This window comes from Trifolium pratense, linkage group LG1 (genome assembly GCF_020283565.1).
Source record: "Trifolium pratense cultivar HEN17-A07 linkage group LG1, ARS_RC_1.1, whole genome shotgun sequence".
In the NCBI taxonomy this organism is placed as follows: Eukaryota; Viridiplantae; Streptophyta; class Magnoliopsida; order Fabales; family Fabaceae; genus Trifolium; species Trifolium pratense.
Window position 1 is genome coordinate 51,084,238 of NC_060059.1, and position 18,246 is coordinate 51,102,483.

Genomic DNA, 18,246 nt, shown 5'->3' on the forward strand with positions numbered 1-18,246 from the left:
GAGTGAGCAATCATATTCGCTTGTCATTTGACAAACCTGACCTTAAAGTTGGAAATCTTCACCAAAGACTTGATATGAGAGATTAAAGTATTAAGCTCCGAAGTACCAACACATCTAGAAGAAATAGCATCAACTAATATTTTGGAATCACTTTCAAAAATAACATTGTACAGACCTCTATGCATCAGCTCACATAATTGCTTCTCGTTCACGTGTGTTGAACCTCCCTGTATGAAATTAGATCTTGCTAAAACGAATTGGCCTCGGTGGTCACATAAAAGCTTGTGTTGATGTTGTCGTTCAAGTATGCAGGACATGGTGATTGCCACTGTTGTGCTGATATGTTTGCTGCTTGCTGCATAATTGCTGTATGTTTTTGTTCTATCAAGTCTTGGCTGCCTTGCGCCGTTGATCATTCGTTCCACATGTGTGTGGCATGTATTTCGACTTGTCATACGACCTACTGTATATGCTTTCATTGCATCAAATGTGCATAATTAATTCTTTAGAGTTTTATTTTTCGCACCCCCGGCATACATGCGCGTCCCCTGATATTCCAAATTTACCCCTCTCGCACTTAGAAAACGAGTTTGTAAATACCAAAAATTGGGGGGAAAAAGAGTTTGCTTTCTGGATAACAATGAAATAACTTCGAATGAAATACAGTTCGCAAGTTAAAGTGTGAACTATTCATTCACCTATTTTTTGTCAAACTTATCAACTCTTGTAAACTTGATGCATGCCTATTGCAAGTATAGATGTAAACTTGGTCATATTTCAGTCCCCTCCTGATCGCAGTTGTGTTCTGCACGCATCTTATTTACTTTGCATGTTGACATGATTTTATAACAGAACTGGAGTTGATCTTCCTACAATTGAAGTTCAATTCGAGCACTTGAATGTCCTATCACAAGTTCAAGTAGGAAAGAGAGCTTTGCCTACAATCACTAACTACATGCTTGACATTGCAGAGGTAATCAATATCATGAAATGACATACAATTTATCTCATTCAAAATTATGGGTTGAAATGTACAATTAATCTAATTTTGTTAGTATTTTGTTTTTTCATCCCAATTCAATTTCTAAACAGAATTTTATATTTGAGAGAAAAACTGATAATATTAAAATGTCTTTGTTGTTGTGTAGATACACTAGCAGAGGTGTGTAGAAGAGAGAAAGAGGAAAACATTACCCCTGACCCAGATATTGATGTCTATACTAAGGTAAGAGAGAACAAAAGTTTTAAATATATAGCAGTAGTGGTAACCATTGTGTTCGTGTCGCGATCCTTGATAGCATAGCTACAGAGAGTTGCAGTCCATGCGGATTTAACCACGGCTGCATTGCAATTTTTGTAAAATAAAAAACCGTTATGCCACGGCCCAAATTGCAGTCGTGGACCTTTAGTAAAAACATGACTCTGTTTACGAGAGTTTGGAGGGGAAGGCTTTGGGGTGGGGGGGGAGGGGATTTGAGGGAAAAATTGAGACATCTTTTACTTTTTTTTTAGTGTTTTCGTAGAGAATGATAAATCAATGTTTATGAAATTATGACTAATTTTATTTTATTTTTAATTTATTTTGAGAGTATTATAATTTTGAGTTCCCCCATTTTAGGGGGATTTTGGATTTATGATGAAAAATAAACTCTCCTAATAAAGTTGGGTGACTATCCTTTATTTCATTTCCCTTTCTTCCTTTCTTGTACCCTAAGCTATCCTTTTCTTCCTTTATTTACTCATGAAGCGCAATTCATTTTTATATATCGTCAATCTTTGCCAAGTAGGTTTGATTTGAACAATGTTTAGATTTTTACTTTACGAAAACTTCACTTAAGTTCATTACTAACACATTTCTCTTTCTCTAAGATGGCTTTGTTCGCCATCATCACCTTCACCATTTTTCTACCAACTCAAATGCACCATGATTCAGTGACCGATGGAGGCATTTATGGTGGCATATTGCTATATGGAAGTACTGTAATTATATTGAATGGATTTTTCGAACTTGCCATGGGCATATGCCGTTCCTTCATCATGGATCCAAAAAATCCCCATAAATTTTGCAGAAGTTGGTGTTTGGGGTATTTGTCACCTATTTTTTCGTGGGCGAACTAAATACCGTTGGAAGGTAAACCTTAAAGTGTAACATTTTATCTCATTTTTAAGCAAAACATATAAGTTTAACTTTTAGCCTAATATAATTTGTGAATGAAACATGTATTTTTGAAGGACATTCCTTCTTCTAGTGCTTGTCAACCAAATGGCTACTTCGTTTTGCCGATTAGTTGCTACAATTAGTAGAGATATGGCAATGGCTGCAACTCTTGGGACGTTTTAATTGGGAATGCTTCTTGTTGCGGTGTCAAAAGGTATCATAAAGACAAAGATATCAATGATGATGTTTTTCATATATATTATTGTTGCAGACTTAGAATAACAATATAGTTGTACTCTTATTCTATATGCTTACAAACAATATTAAAAAAGTGGTGGTTATGGGAATTATGAATGTCTCCTACTATATATGGACAGATTGCCTTGTTGATAACGAGTTCCATGGGAAGAGATGGAGACATGTATGTCATTTAGGAGGGTTCCGGAGGGTGTTCGAGATGAGCGACCACACATCGCACCACAATTTAAGGGGCACCAATTTTTTTTTTTACTTAGTGTGTGTTTATGTGTGTGCGTGCAATCGTGTGTGCGTGCGTGCGTTTGTGTGTTAAAATAAATTAATTAAATTGAGACATCTTTTACTTTTTTTTAGTGTTTTCATAGAGAATGATAAATTAATGTTTATGAAATTATGACTAATTTTATTTTATTTTTAATTTATTTTGAGAATATTATAATATTGAGTTCCCCCATTTTAGGGGGATTTTGGATTTATGATGAAAAATAAACCCTCCTAATAAAGTTGGGTGACTATCCTTTATTTCATTTCCCTTTCTTCCTTTCTTGTCCCCTAAGCTATCCTTTTCTTCCTTTATTTACCCATGAAGCGCAATTCATTTTTATATATCTTCAATCTTTGCCAAGTAGGTTTGATTTGAACAATGTTTAGATTTTTACTTTACGAAAACTTCACTTAAGTTCATTACTAACACCTTTCTCTTTCTCTAAGATGGCTTTGTTCGCCATCATCACCTTCACCATTTTTCTACCAACTCAAATGCACCATGATTCAGTGACCGATGGAGGCATTTATGGTGGCATATTGCTATATGGAAGCACTGTAATTATATTGAATGGATTTTCCGAACTTGCCATGGGCATATGCCGTTCCTTCATCATGGATCCTAAAAATCCCCATAAATTTTGCAGAAGTTGGTGTTTGGGGTATTTGTCACCTATTTTTTCGTGGGCGAACTAAATACCGTTGGAAGGTAAACCTTAAAGTGTAACATTTTATCTCATTTTTAAGCAAAACATATAAGTTTAACTTTTAGCCTAATATAATTTGTGAATGAAACATGTATTTTTGAAGGACATTCCTTCTTCTAGTGCTTGTCAACCAAATGGCTACTTCGTTTTGCCGATTAGTTGCTGCAATTAGTAGAGATATGGCAATGGCTGCAACTCTTGGGACGTTTTAATTGGGAATGCTTCTTGTTGCGGTGTCAAAAGGTATCATAAAGACAAAGATATCAATGATGATGTTTTTCATATATATTATTGTTGCAGACTTAGAATAACAATATAGTTGTACTCTTATTCTATATGCTTACAGACAATATTAAAAAAGTGGTGGTTATGGGAATTATGAATGTCTCCTACTATATATGGACAGATTGCCTTGTTGATAACGAGTTCCATGGGAAGAGATGGAGACATGTATGTCATTTAGGAGGGTTCCGGAGGGTGTTCGAGATGAGCGACCACACATCGCACCACAATTTAAGGGGCACCAATTTTTTTTTACTTAGTGTGTGTTTATGTGTGTGCGTGCAATCGTGTGTGCGTGCGTGCGTTTGTGTGTTAAAATAAATTAATTAAATTGAGACATCTTTTACTTTTTTTTAGTGTTTTCGTAGAGAATGATAAATTAATGTTTATGAAATTATGACTAATTTTATTTTATTTTTAATTTATTTTGAGAATATTATAATATTGAGTTCCCCCATTTTAGGGGGATTTTGGATTTATGATGAAAAATAAACCCTCCTAATAAAGTTGGGTGACTATCCTTTATTTCATTTCCCTTTCTTCCTTTCTTGTCCCCTAAGCTATCCTTTTCTTCCTTTATTTACCCATGAAGCGCAATTCATTTTTATATATCTTCAATCTTTGCCAAGTAGGTTTGATTTGAACAATGTTTAGATTTTTACTTTACGAAAACTTCACTTAAGTTCATTACTAACACCTTTCTCTTTCTCTAAGATGGCTTTGTTCGCCATCATCACCTTCACCATTTTTCTATCAACTCAAATGCACCATGATTCAGTGACCGATGGAGGCATTTATGGTGGCATATTGCTATATGGAAGCACTGTAATTATATTGAATGGATTTTCCGAACTTGCCATGGGCATATGCCGTTCCTTCATCATGGATCCTAAAAATCCCCATAAATTTTGCAGAAGTTGGTGTTTGGGGTATTTGTCACCTATTTTTTCGTGGGCGAACTAAATACCGTTGGAAGGTAAACCTTAAAGTGTAACATTTTATCTCATTTTTAAGCAAAACATATAAGTTTAACTTTTAGCCTAATATAATTTGTGAATGAAACATGTATTTTTGAAGGACATTCCTTCTTCTAGTGCTTGTCAACCAAATGGCTACTTCGTTTTGCCGATTAGTTGCTGCAATTAGTAGAGATATGGCAATGGCTGCAACTCTTGGGACGTTTTAATTGGGAATGCTTCTTGTTGCGGTGTCAAAAGGTATCATAAAGACAAAGATATCAATGATGATGTTTTTCATATATATTATTGTTGCAGACTTAGAATAACAATATAGTTGTACTCTTATTCTATATGCTTACAGACAATATAAAAAAGTGGTGGTTATGGGAATTATGAATGTCTCCTACTATATATGGACAGATTGCCTTGTTGATAACGAGTTCCATGGGAAGAGATGGAGACATGTATGTCATTTAGGAGGGTTCCGGAGGGTGTTCGAGATGAGCGACCACACATCGCACCACAATTTAAGGGGCACCAATTTTTTTTTTTTACTTAGTGTGTGTTTATGTGTGTGCGTGCAATCGTGTGTGCGTGCGTGCGTTTGTGTGTTAAAATAAATTAATTAAATTGAGACATCTTTTACTTTTTTTTAGTGTTTTCGTAGAGAATGATAAATTAATGTTTATGAAATTATGACTAATTTTATTTTATTTTTAATTTATTTTGAGAGTATTATAATTTTGAGTTCCCCCATTTTAGGGGGATTTTGGATTTATGATGAAAAATAAACTCTCTTAATAAAGTTGGGTGACTATCCTTTATTTCATTTCCCTTTCTTCCTTTCTTGTACCCTAAGCTATCATTTTCTTCCTTTATTTACTCATGAAGCGCAATTCATTTTTATATATCTTCAATCTTTGCCAAGTAGGTTTGATTTGAACAATGTTTAGATTTTTACTTTACGAAAACTTCACTTAAGTTCATTACAAACACCTTTCTCTTTCTCTAAGATGGCTTTGTTCGCCATCATCACCTTCACAATTTTTCTATCAACTCAAATGCACCATGATTCAGTGACCGATGGAGGCATTTATGGTGGCATATTGCTATATGGAAGCACTGTAATTATATTGAATGGATTTTCCGAACTTGCCATGGGCATATGCCGTTCCTTCATCATGGATCCTAAAAATCCCCATAAATTTTGCAGAAGTTGGTGTTTGGGGTATTTGCCACCTATTTTTTCGTGGGCTAACTAAATACCGTTGGAAGGTAAACCTTAAAGTGTAACATTTTATCTCATTTTTAAGCAAAACATATAAGTTTAACTTTTAGCCTAATATAATTTGTGAATGAAACATGTATTTTTGAAGGACATTCCTTCTTCTAGTGCTTGTCAACCAAATGGCTACTTCGTTTTGCCGATTAGTTGCTGCAATTAGTAGAGATATGGCAATGGCTGCAAGTCTTGGGACGTTTTAATTGAGAATGCTTCTTGTTGCGGTGTCAAAAGGTATCATAAAGACAAAGATATCAATGATGATGTTTTTCATATATATTATTGTTGCAGACTTAGAATAACAATATAGTTGTACTCTTATTCTATATGCTTACAGACAATATAAAAAAGTGGTGGTTATGGGAATTATGAATGTCTCCTACTATATATGGACAGATTGCCTTGTTGATAACGAGTTCCATGGGAAGAGATGGAGACATGTATGTCATTTAGGAGGGTTCCGGAGGGTGTTCGAGATGAGCGACCACACATCGCACCACAATTTAAGGGGCACCAATTTTTTTTTACTTAGTGTGTGTTTATGTGTGTGCGTGCAATCGTGTGTGCGTGTGTGCGTTTTTGTGTTAAAATAAATTAATTAAATTGAGACATCTTTTAATTTTTTTTAGTGTTTTCGTAGAGAATGATAAATTAATGTTTATGAAATTATGACTAATTTTATTTTATTTTTAATTTATTTTGAGAGTATTATAATATTGAGTTCCCCCATTTTAGGGGGATTTTGGATTTATGATGAAAAATAAACTCTCCTAATAAAGTTGGGTGACTATCCTTTATTTCATTTCCCTTTCTTCCTTTCTTGTACCATAAGCTATCATTTTCTTCCTTTATTTACTCATGAAGCGCAATTCATTTTTATATATCTTCAATCTTTGCCAAGTAGGTTTGATTTGAACAATGTTTAGATTTTTACTTTACGAAAACTTCACTTAAGTTCATTACTAACACCTTTCTATTTCTCTAAGATGGCTTTGTTCGCCATCATCACCTTCACCATTTTTCTACCAACTCAAATGCACCATGATTCAGTGACCGATGGAGGCATTTATGGTGGCATATTGCTATATGGAGGTACTGTAATTATATTAAATGGATTTTCCGAACTTGCCATGGGCATATGCCGTTCCTTCATCATGGATCCTAAAAATCCCCATAAATTTTGCAGAAGTTGGTGTTTGGGGTATTTGTCACCTATTTTTTCGTGGGCGAACTAAATACTGTTGGAAGGTAAACCTTAAAGTGTAACATTTTATCTCATTTTTAAGCAAAACATATAAGTTTAACTTTTAGCCTAATATAATTTGTGAATGAAATATGTATTTTTGAAGGACATTCCTTCTTCTAGTGCTTGTCAACCAAATGGCTACTGCGTTTTGCCGATTAGTTGCTGCAATTAGTAGAGATATGGCAATGGCTGCAACTCTTGGGACGTTTTAATTGGGAATGCTTCTTGTTGCGGTGTCAAAAGGTATCATAAAGAAAAAGATATCAATGATGATGTTTTTCATATATATTATTGTTGTAGACTTAGAATAACAATATAGTTGTACTCTTATTCTATATGCTTACAGACAATATAAAAAAGTGGTGGTTATGGGAATTATGAATGTCTCCTACTATATATGGACAGATTGCCTTGTTGATAACGAGTTCCATGGGAAGAGATGGAGACATGTATGTCATTTAGGAGGGTTCCGGAGGGTGTTCGAGATGAGCGACCACACATCGCACCACAATTTAAGGGGCACCAATTTTTTTTTACTTAGTGTGTGTTTATGTGTGTGCGTGCAATCGTGTGTGCGTGCGTGCGTTTGTGTGTTAAAATAAATTAATTAAATAATTATTAAACTAAATTTTAAAATAGACTTAGACTCTAACAATCTTGATGGTGAAATCCGTTTGAATTATAGATGTCTCCTACCTTATATGGACAGACTTCCTTGTTGAATAACCAGTTCTGTGGGAAGAGATGGAGAGATGTATGTCATTCACTGATCTATATGTACATTTTTGTGTCTTTCTTATCATATAAAAATAATCACCTATTTCAATATATATATATATGTTTTTATGAAAGGTTCTACCTAACTCAGCGGAACATCTAGGAGTTCAAATTTCGAAATCTCACGGCTTCTTTACTCAGCCCTACTGGTATTGGATATGTTTTGGGGCATTGATTGGATACACATTATTGTTCTTCTTCAGTTACTTGCTTGCTCTCACTTTCTTGAACCGTAAGTTTCATCAACGTTGAATGTTTTATAACAAAATAAATAATAGCTTAAAGTATGTACTAATATTAGAAATGGATTATGCAGCAGTTAAAGAACATCACAATTTCTGGTTATCCAAAAAATAAAGAAATCTTTGCAAGAATTTGTGGATATTGTGAACAGAGTGATATTCATATCACTCTCCATATGTTACGGTATATGAGTCATTGCTCTTTTCAGCATGGCTCCGATTGTCAGCAGAAATCAATGCTGAAACCAGGAAGGTTGGTATTACTAATGGTTTCTGATGTTCATTCGTCAAGGAAGTTATGGAGCTCGTGGAACTGACCCCAGAAAGGGATACGATTGTTGTATTGCTAGTGCTAATGGACTCTCGACACAACAGCGCAAAAGGTTGACCATTGCAATTGAGTTAGTGGCTAATCCTTCTATAATATTCATGGACCAGCCAACTTCTGGACTAGATGCAAGATCAGTTGCAACTATTACGCGAGCAATTCGGAATATGGTGGACAGTGGAAGAACTATTGTTTGTGCCATTCATCAACCAAAAATTGATCTATTTGAATCTTTTTGATGAGGTAAATATTTTTTTTATGTAGTTGGTTTTATTACATTACAAGATTTTGATCATCATTTTCAACAAAATGCAGTTGTTATTAATGAAGCAAGGTGGGCAAGTCATATATGGGGGGCCGATTGAACAGATTCTTGCTATTTAATAAGTTACTTTTAATTCTCCAAATGAATTTTACTATCAATATCATAAGAGCTTAATTCAATTTTAAAATTTAGTTATAATAATTATTTAATCTATTTATTTTAACACACGCACGCACGCACGCACATGCACACTAAGTAAAAAAAAATTGGTGCCCCTAAAATTTTGGTGTCCTGTGCGGTCGCTCCTCTCGAACACAGGACACTCTCTGAAACCCTCTTGCACGGTACAACAAATTAAGGTTTATCTTCGCAATTGCTGCCTTGGGGCGTTAAAGTCACATCAACCGAACTTTGATCACTATTTTTCCTACCGCGATTTAAACCTTGCATATTGCTTCCTAGTCCCTTTTATGTTGAAAATAGTACATTCACGGTTTGTTTTATTTGGGTAATCTAGAGAAGTCGGAAAAGCAGTTGGAAAGCTAATAGGTCTGGCACTTGATTTAGATGACAATTTTTTTGATAAGCCAACAATTCTAGGAGAGCCGATTGCGACTCTACGTTTGCTTCGCTATGGAGGTACTGACTCGGCATTTTTGGTGTCTTGTGTTGTACCTTATACAATTACATAGGAAGATAAATTATATAGTTGTGTTCATCTTTGTTCATTGAAGGTAAAATCTCGGATCCCTCTAAGGGATTGTTTGGAGCTCGAGCACATACCGACTATGGTTTTATTACTTTGTTAGCGACTGATGGTGTGCGAGGCCTTGAAGTAAGGATCTAATTGCGGCAAATTAAGTCAGAGATTGATACCGTTGGTCAGATTCGTCATCGAAACCTTTTGCCTTTGTTAGCTCATATTTCTAGACCTGATTGTCATTACCTTGTGTATGAGTTCATGAAGAATGGTAGTTTGCAGGATATGTTGACAAAAGTTGAAGGTGGTGAAGCGGAGTTAGATTGGTTGTCAAGGCATAAGATTGCACTTGGTGTCGCAGCTGGTCTTGATATTTTATTAAAAATGAACTTATCTGACATTTAAACAGACAGGTCGACACTCATGATAGTTTGAGAAAATGAAAGTAATTAAATTTAAACACATGCATGTCATATATGGGGGGCCGATTGAACAACATTCTTGCTATTTAATAAGTTACTTTTAATTCTCCAGATGAATTTTAATATCAATATCATAAGAGTCTAATTCAATTTTAAAATTTAGTTATAATAATTATTTAATATATTTATTTTAACACACGCACGCATGCACGCACATGCACACTAAGTAAAAAAAATTGGTGCCCCTAAAATTTTGGTGTCTTGTGCGGTCCCTCCACTCGAACACAGGTCACTCTAAGGGATTGTTTGGAGCTGGAGCACATACCGACTATGGTTTTATTACTTTGTTAGCGACTGATGGTGTGCGAGGCCTTTAAGTAAGGATATAACTGCGGCAAATTAAGTCAGAGATTGATACCGTTGGTCAGATTCGTCATCGAAACCTTTTGTCTTTGTTAGCTCATATTTCTAGACCTGATTGTCATTACCTTGTGTATGAGTTCATGAAGAATGGTAGTTTGCAGGATATGTTGACAAAAGTTGAAAGAGGTGAAGCGAAGTTAGATTGGTTGTCAAGGCATAAGATTGCACTTGGTGTCGCAGCTGGTCTTGATATTTCATTAAAAATGAACTTATCTGACATTTAAACAGACAGGTCGACACTCATGATAGTTTGAGAAAATGAAAGTAATTAAATTTAAACACATGCATGTCATATATGGGGGCCGATTGAACAACATTCTTGCTATTTAATAAGTTACTTTTAATTCTCCAGATGAATTTTACTATCAATATCATAAGAGTCTAATTCAATTTTAAAATTTAGTTATAATAATTATTTAATCTATTTATTTTAACACACGCACGCACGCATGCACATGCACACTAAGTAAAAAAAAATTGGTGCCCCTAAAATTTTGGTGTCCTGTGCGGTCCCTCCTCTGGAACACAGGTCACTCTCCGAAACCCTCTTGCACCGTACAACAAATTAATGTTTATCTTCGCAATTGTTGCCTTGGGGCGTTACAGTCACATCAACCGAATTTTGATCACTATTTTTCCTACCGCGATTTAAACCTTGTCTATTGCTTCCTAGTCCCTTTTATGTTGAAAATAGTACATTCACAGTTTGTTTTATGTGGGTAATCCAGATAAGTCGGAAAAGCAGTTGGAAAGCTAATAGCTCTGGCCCTTGATTTAGGTGACAATTTTTTTGATAAGCCAGCAATTCTAGGAGAGCCGATTGTGACTCTACGTTTGCTTCGCTATGGAGGTACTGACTCAGTGTTTTTGGTGTCTTGTGTTGTACCTTATACAATTACATAGGAAGATAAATTATATAGTTGTGTTCATCTTTGTTCATTGAATGTAAAATCTCATATCCCTCTAAGGGATTGTTTGTAGCTGGAGCACATAACGACTATGGTTTTATTACTTTGTTAGCGACTGATGGTGTGCGAGGCCTTGAAGTAAGGATCTAACTGATATTTCATTAAAAATGAATTTATCTAGCATTTAAACAGACAGATCGACACTCATGATAGTTTGAGAAAATGAAAGTAATTAAATTTAAACACATGCATGTGTTGGTGTCGGACACCGCACATGCATTCAATCTGAAGTATCGATGCTTACATCGTTAAGAATGTCAATATCTTTGATTGGAGATATGCAAGACAGGGATATTAATCCTCAAAAGTGGGAGGAAGTGCCACCACTAAAAGGATTAGTCCTTATCTCATTGTAGCTTTTATAGGTTACAAAAAGGTGTTGGAATATTGCATGCTAATATGCATAAATGAAAATTCATTCTTTGTCTGAGCTAATTTCTAAAAAAATTCAAGACATGTCATTCTTCCTTCAAGATTATTATTTTTTTATTTGTCAGCTAGCCTTTTCAGTTTTCAATTGTCATTCATACAAATATATATTAAAGTATTTGCAATTCTGTAATGTTATAATCAGACAATTGACCTGAAAAAATCCTGTAGAAAACAATTTGATAGAAAAAAGTATAAGCTGTTTTTTCTTTTTTGGTTGTCACTTACAATTTGCTGATGTGAAATTTGTTTTAGGAGAAACAAAGATCTGATTTCGGAATTGAGCAGCTCCTGATTCTAAAGAGCTTCATTTTCCTTCAAAGTATGCAAGACCCCTCTTCACTCAATGCCATGCTTGTTTAAGGAAACAACATTGGTCTTACCGGCACGCACGCACGCACGCACATACACACTAAGTAAAAAAAATTAGAGTCCCTAAAATTTTGGTGCCTTGTGCGGTCACTCCTCTTGAACACTCTCTGAAACCCTCCTGTACGGTACAACAGGTTAAGGTTTCTCTTCACAATTGCTGCCTCGATCTTTCTCGGCTGCATGTTTTTTGGTCTTGGCTCGAAAATGTAAGTTAAAAAATAGAAATTGATAGAGACTTGAATCATGAAGTGGGCCTTGACTTTGGCCCAAGTCTAAGGTGTGGAAAGGAAGGGGAAAGGAATGAAAGAATGTTGAGGTGGCAAAGAATGCATGTGGAGTGCATGTGCTGCATCAGGAATTGGTTATATATATAGTGCTTAGTAGTAAGAGAATAATATTCATTCACGTGTTAGTTTGTTTTGGATCACTTTCATAGTGATTTGGGGGCACTTAGTGCTTTGGGGCTGTTAGATTATCTCTAACAGTTTGTTACTCTGTTTTTACTTGTTTTCCATGATCAAATAATTGTAATTGTTCATCCGTTTCCATAATACAGTTACACAATTTTCATCACAATCCATTTATATTTCTTCTTTAAGATCACAGTTCTATCAATTGGTCCGACCTGCCGGATTCGAATGATGGGTGACAGAATTGAGTTGTTGGTAAAAAATATGAGAGAAGTGAATTCAACACTGCTATTGCTATCAAAGCAAATGTATGAATATGAACAGAGTCTGAGGCGGAGAGAAGAGATTCAAAAGGTGAATACAGAAATTGGTGATGACTCAGAGATGGAGAAGCTGCAAGTTAAATATGCAGAGAAAGAGATCGATTCTAGATCGCTGCAAAATCCATCTGAGCAATCAGATCGAAAATTTCCAGCAACAACAACGGTGACACCATCAGTCACGAAGAAGAGAGAAGTTACTTATAACAAGGAATTAGGACCCGCGTCAAAACGGGTCGCTCCCGCGACAGTAGATAGGTTCGAATGGGTGACATGGAAGAGTCACGAAGACAAGGGATTTGGAGAAACATTAAGCAACGAAGTGAGTGAGATAACAAGAAGAAAGGCGCGGTTAGTTGTTTTCGAGCCGCCGCCGGCGAAGCCGCCGGACATTGATCTTCAAGTGGTGGCTAGTGAGATCCAAATAACTCAAGCTATTGTGGTCGAAATTCAACCTCCACAGAAACCGCCGGATGTCGGCCGATTGAGGACTAAGAAGGAAATGGAAAAAAGAGAGAGTCACCGGAAGGTGGGAGCAGAAGGAATGTTTGACGAAATAGTGAGTGTAGTGCAGAGAAGAAAGGAGAAGGAGGTTGTGTTAGAGGCGAAACCGGTTCCAGATCCGCCGTATTCCGGCCGACTTGTAGCAGCTCCACCTAAGCCAAAACCGCCGGACCCTGCACCTAGTTGGAGGCGTTTCATCGTTATTGGCGAAGAGAAAGATCTAGAGACACCAAGGGTAAAATCGACAATCTCTAAACTAGGAGAACTTCTAGAAAATTTGGGTGTGAGACGGTTAATTAGTGAATTGGGTATCTTCCTAAATCCAATGAGCCAAATGCTAAAATCTGTACCATTCATTTCGCACAGTAACAGTTGGTTACACTTGTCATCATCAGGTCAGCACACATCTTTTCTCTTTAATGAGTCATCCAATGGAGACTCATTATCACCTGTTATGTGTCATGCAAACACAATGCATTGTGAGTTGGGACAACTTTATAAACTGACGGATCAGGATCGAATAAATGCTAGTTTATTGATGAAAAGATTTAAAAATTGTGACAGAGTAGAAATACAAAAATTGACTCCATTTTATGCCAACACTTGGATTCAAGAAAAAGGGGGTTTAATTTGCAAAATTCCTAATATATTTTTATTGGGTCCAGTAGTTGCTGGATTCCCGGTGGTTTTTGTGTTGATTTTTGTCATGTCTATCAAGATATTTAACCGGTCGCGCTAAGGGTTTCATTATAGGTATCCTTGATGAATAAACCAGATAAGAAGGTACTTGAAATCTCCGGACAAGATAGTGATCTCGCAAACGTGATGTATAGAGCCAGTAGTATTTTTAATACTAGCTAGCTTTTTATTTTACATTTCACTGAAATTTGACCTGCGTGTTGCGCAGTTGCAATGAATATATTGTTTATCGAAGACCTGCCTCAATCCAAGCATGCCGCCATGCATACAAATCTTCACCATCACCTACAATCCAATAACTATAATCATCTAACCTTGGCCATAACTTTGCTAACATTTTCCATAAGCTAGAATCTGATACTTTAGCAGACAACATTATCAATTTTAAAATTTATTTAATTTATTTATTTTAACACACGGACGCACGCATGCACATGGGAGTGCAAGCACGCACATACACACTAACTAAAAAAAAATTGTGCCCTAAAATTTTGGTGCCTTGTGTAGTCGCTCCTCTCGAACACTCTCCGGAACCCTCCTACACGGTACAAGGGATTAAGGTTTCTCTTCACAATTGATGCCTCTATCTTTCTCGGGTGCATGTTTTTTGGTCTTGGCTCCAAAATGTAAGTCAAAAACTAGAAATCGACATGCCTTTAATTTAGTTCTATTACTAAGAGTAATCAACCTCATTAAATTGAGATTAATTACTCTCAATTTAAAATTCCTGTCGAAAAAAAAAAAACTCGTTAAATTTACAGCGAAAAACGACAATATATCATTAACTTCCTTCGGCTCAATATTGATCACTATAGAATTTGTGTATGTAGTTCATGAATTAATTTTTGGCCTTAAATACACCTCAATGCAACTTTATTACCACTTTACTTCTAGCTCACTTTTATTTCATCATCCTTAACTTGATGTTGGATCGCAAGAGCCAGCCAGAAAATCATTCACATTGGACTTAAAAACAACCTTACAAGTGAGTTGGACACCACACTTTTATCCAAAACTTTTAGATATTATATTTATGAGTTATCTCATTGTTCATCCTCCACTTTTCTAAGTAATGTGAGACTAAATTCACCTCACACTTGCCATTTCTTTGGCATGTCTCATTCCCGTTAAGTTAATTTTACTCGCCGATTAAAAAATATAAATAGAGATGAGTGAGTTAAGGGACAATTTGAGTGAAAACCTATCTCCAACTATCCATTTGTATACTTAAAATTAGCTATTCTTTTACAAACAAAAAAATAAGCAAAGGAGAAGAAGAGGTAAAAATGAAATAAAAGACATGAAGATTATTTTTTTTGACACAAAAAGACATGAAGATTATTAACGATGGTATCATGAGCAATTCATTTCGCCCCACTCAACTCTAAGACATGAGAATGATGAGATGAAGAATACAATGTGAAAATTTTGTTATATAAATTTGGTTTATTATATTTAAAAATTGAAAATCGAGAACCAAATGAAACCAGTTCAATTTTCTTTGATTCAGTTTGATTTTCTTATCTAAACTAAATAAAATGGGATTATTCTCAATTTTATTTAATTTGATTTTTTGATTTCATCAGGTTTGTCCAATCAGCATCCATCCCTATCCCAACATGCAAATTTAATTGTTTTTTTGTGAAGGCGGGAAAAAGTCCTATTTGCAAAATTTGTACACGTGTCTTTGCAATAAGCAAGCCTACGAATAATCTCAAGACCACAATAAGACACTAGGACACACTATAATGCTGCAGGCTATATTATATCGGAACAAATATACTCATTTTGTTTCTCACAGTTCCAAAACAAAATATATAGTAAAATATTTAATTATCATATGTGACCAAAATGCTTCAAAGTATAATCTATAGTCCGGCTCTCTTTTGTTTTTATTTTGACTTAATCTAGTCGGACTCATGGTACTAACCATTTGCATGTTAACTACTCGATAGTTGATTAATTGGGTATTGTTGTTTGTTAATTTTCATTTAATAATGTTTGAGTTGTCCCTTGATATTGTGTTATGTATATAGGGGGTTGGGATTCGAACTCTGATCATCTCACTTATCCACTTTAAGAGGAGAATTTTTACCCACTACTTGACCGAAAAAGAGAAAGACAAGGAGACTCAGCATCACACAGACTAAAAAAAAGAATAAATGAAAAAAAAAAAAAAAAAAAAAGAAGACCATTTTACTAAATTATTGTTATTATCTATAGATGTGCTACTATTATCATAGAAATACAAAGTTAAAAATAGTAATAACTTAAGAGTGCTAGACATGACAATGGTATAATTGAAATAAAAAGAATGAAAATTACGCAATTTATTTTTCACAATGTTAAGTATTATGGACTGTGTCAAAAAAAGTGTTATGTACTAAGCGAATTCTTTCTTGAAAATGTAAATTAGATATCATTTGTTTCTAAAAAAATAAAAAAATTATAAGCATGAATCTTGTATTAAAATGACTACAAGCGACTCAAACCCATAACAAAGTCATGTTAATTGCTATGAATACAAGTAAGGTGACAATTGACCTAGTCACTAAAGGAAGGTTTATTCTCCGTCCCGTCTAAAAAATACACATATATTCAAAAAATACGCTTGATATTATCTATGATTTATCTACCCAAAGAAAGATATTATTTATGATTTCTGTCTTTCTGACGAGTTAGCTATCTTCCCGTTAAACAAAATATTATTCTTCTCAAGCCATATATGTTCCGACAAGTCGATAACCAAAACACATGAAAACTAAATTAAAACATAGATTAAACTTTTTTTTTGTCTAATAATTTAATGACTCACATTATAATTGTGAAGAAGTAGAAAATTTGAAGTTTGAAATTTCCACCTCTCCAATAACATCTTTTAATAATTACTGACTGAACTATCTTTACGGGACAAGATTAAACAATATTCCTTACTCCAAAACTTTTGAAATGTAATCTCAATAGTAGAAAAGCCGACCTAATCCGGTACATCTATTTCTATTTGCTAAGGCTTCATATATTTTAAGTCGATATGATCAATATACAAATCCTATAAATATACCAAGTTGAAATGCATATAACAATTCATCAAAACAATAACATTTGCATATCATATATACTAGCAACTTCAGCATTTAATTTGAGATTATTATATTTTACTCTAAATTTTGATCAAATGGCTTCTTCACGTCTAATCCTCCTTGCCATTTCCATGGTTTTGCTTTCCTCAATAGCAATGGCAACGGATTATGTTGTGGGTGATGAAAAGGGTTGGACTGTTGATTTCAACTACACTCAATGGGCGCAAGACAAAGTTTTTCGCGTTGGTGACAACCTTGGTAAAAATTAATATGATACACACACTATTTTCTTAATGAGTTCCCATAATAATTAACTTTTGTATAGATTATGATCAAAACAAACTTTAACAATATCAATCTTATGATAGTGTGGAATTTGCAAAATTAATTGTTCCAAAGTAATTGAGTAACTAATTTCTAACTAAGTAACCAACTAACACTAACATAACAATATTATGTAAATTTGTGTATATAGAACTTGCACTCTAAAATCAACTCATCTCTTTTATATTTCTTCATTTCAGTGTTCAATTATGACAGTTCCAAGCACAATGTTTTTAAAGTGAATGGTACCCTCTTCAAAAGTTGCACTTTTCCGCCACAAAATGAAGCACTGACCACCGGAAAAGACGTTATTGCACTAAAAACCGATGGAAACAAGTGGTACGTTTGTGGAAAGGCTAACCATTGCGCTGCTCGTCAAATGAAGCTTGTCATTAATGTCGCTCCTTCTTCTTCTGCGCACTCAATTGTATCATCTATCTTTGGAGTTGTCATGATAGCCACATTTGTCATTGCAACCATTTTCTAGTTTGAGACACAATCACTTATTATGTCTTTGATTTGTTATTCAAACAAGAGTTTGTAGTAACCACTTAGCAAATATTATTATTTTTTCTCTTTAACTTTGTTGAATGAACATCGTGTGTGATGATTATTTTCAGCCATTTATCTTAATTTTTAGTTTCATTTCAGTTTAGTTTTGTAGGTGGCATTTAGTCTGGTCTAGTAAAGTATTTGCTCACCATGATCAAGTTGTTTTTTAACCTTTAGATTAAATAAAGAACACATTATTATGGTAGTCTTTCAAAACTATATTTTTTCTCTTTTCACTCTATCTTCCACATCATTCTCTCTCGTTCATGTTCCAC

The 18,246-nt window shown here is 34.7% G+C and overlaps 1 protein-coding gene and 1 pseudogene across 1 annotated transcript; both read left to right on the plus strand.

Annotated features, from left to right (window-relative positions):
- The first annotated feature begins 5,082 nt into the window (after positions 1 to 5,082).
- LOC123896010 lies at positions 5,083 to 8,887 on the plus strand (annotated as a pseudogene).
- Positions 8,888 to 17,190: 8,303 nt separating this feature from the next.
- On the plus strand, positions 17,191 to 17,906 carry LOC123903285 (blue copper protein 1a-like). The gene is made up of 2 exons (XM_045953233.1): positions 17,191 to 17,353; positions 17,620 to 17,906. Exons 1-2 carry the CDS (start codon positions 17,191 to 17,193, stop codon positions 17,904 to 17,906), a joined length of 450 nt encoding a protein of 149 aa, XP_045809189.1.
- The last annotated feature ends 340 nt before the right edge of the window (positions 17,907 to 18,246 follow it).

Coding starts and splice junctions, on each gene's coding strand:
- LOC123903285 (XM_045953233.1), top strand. CDS start 17,191: ATGGCTTCTTCACGTCTAATCCTCCTTGCCATTTCCATGGTTTTGCTT. Junction 17,354..17,619: donor TCGCGTTGGTGACAACCTTG/GTAAAAATTAAT, acceptor TCTTCATTTCAG/TGTTCAATTATGACAGTTCC.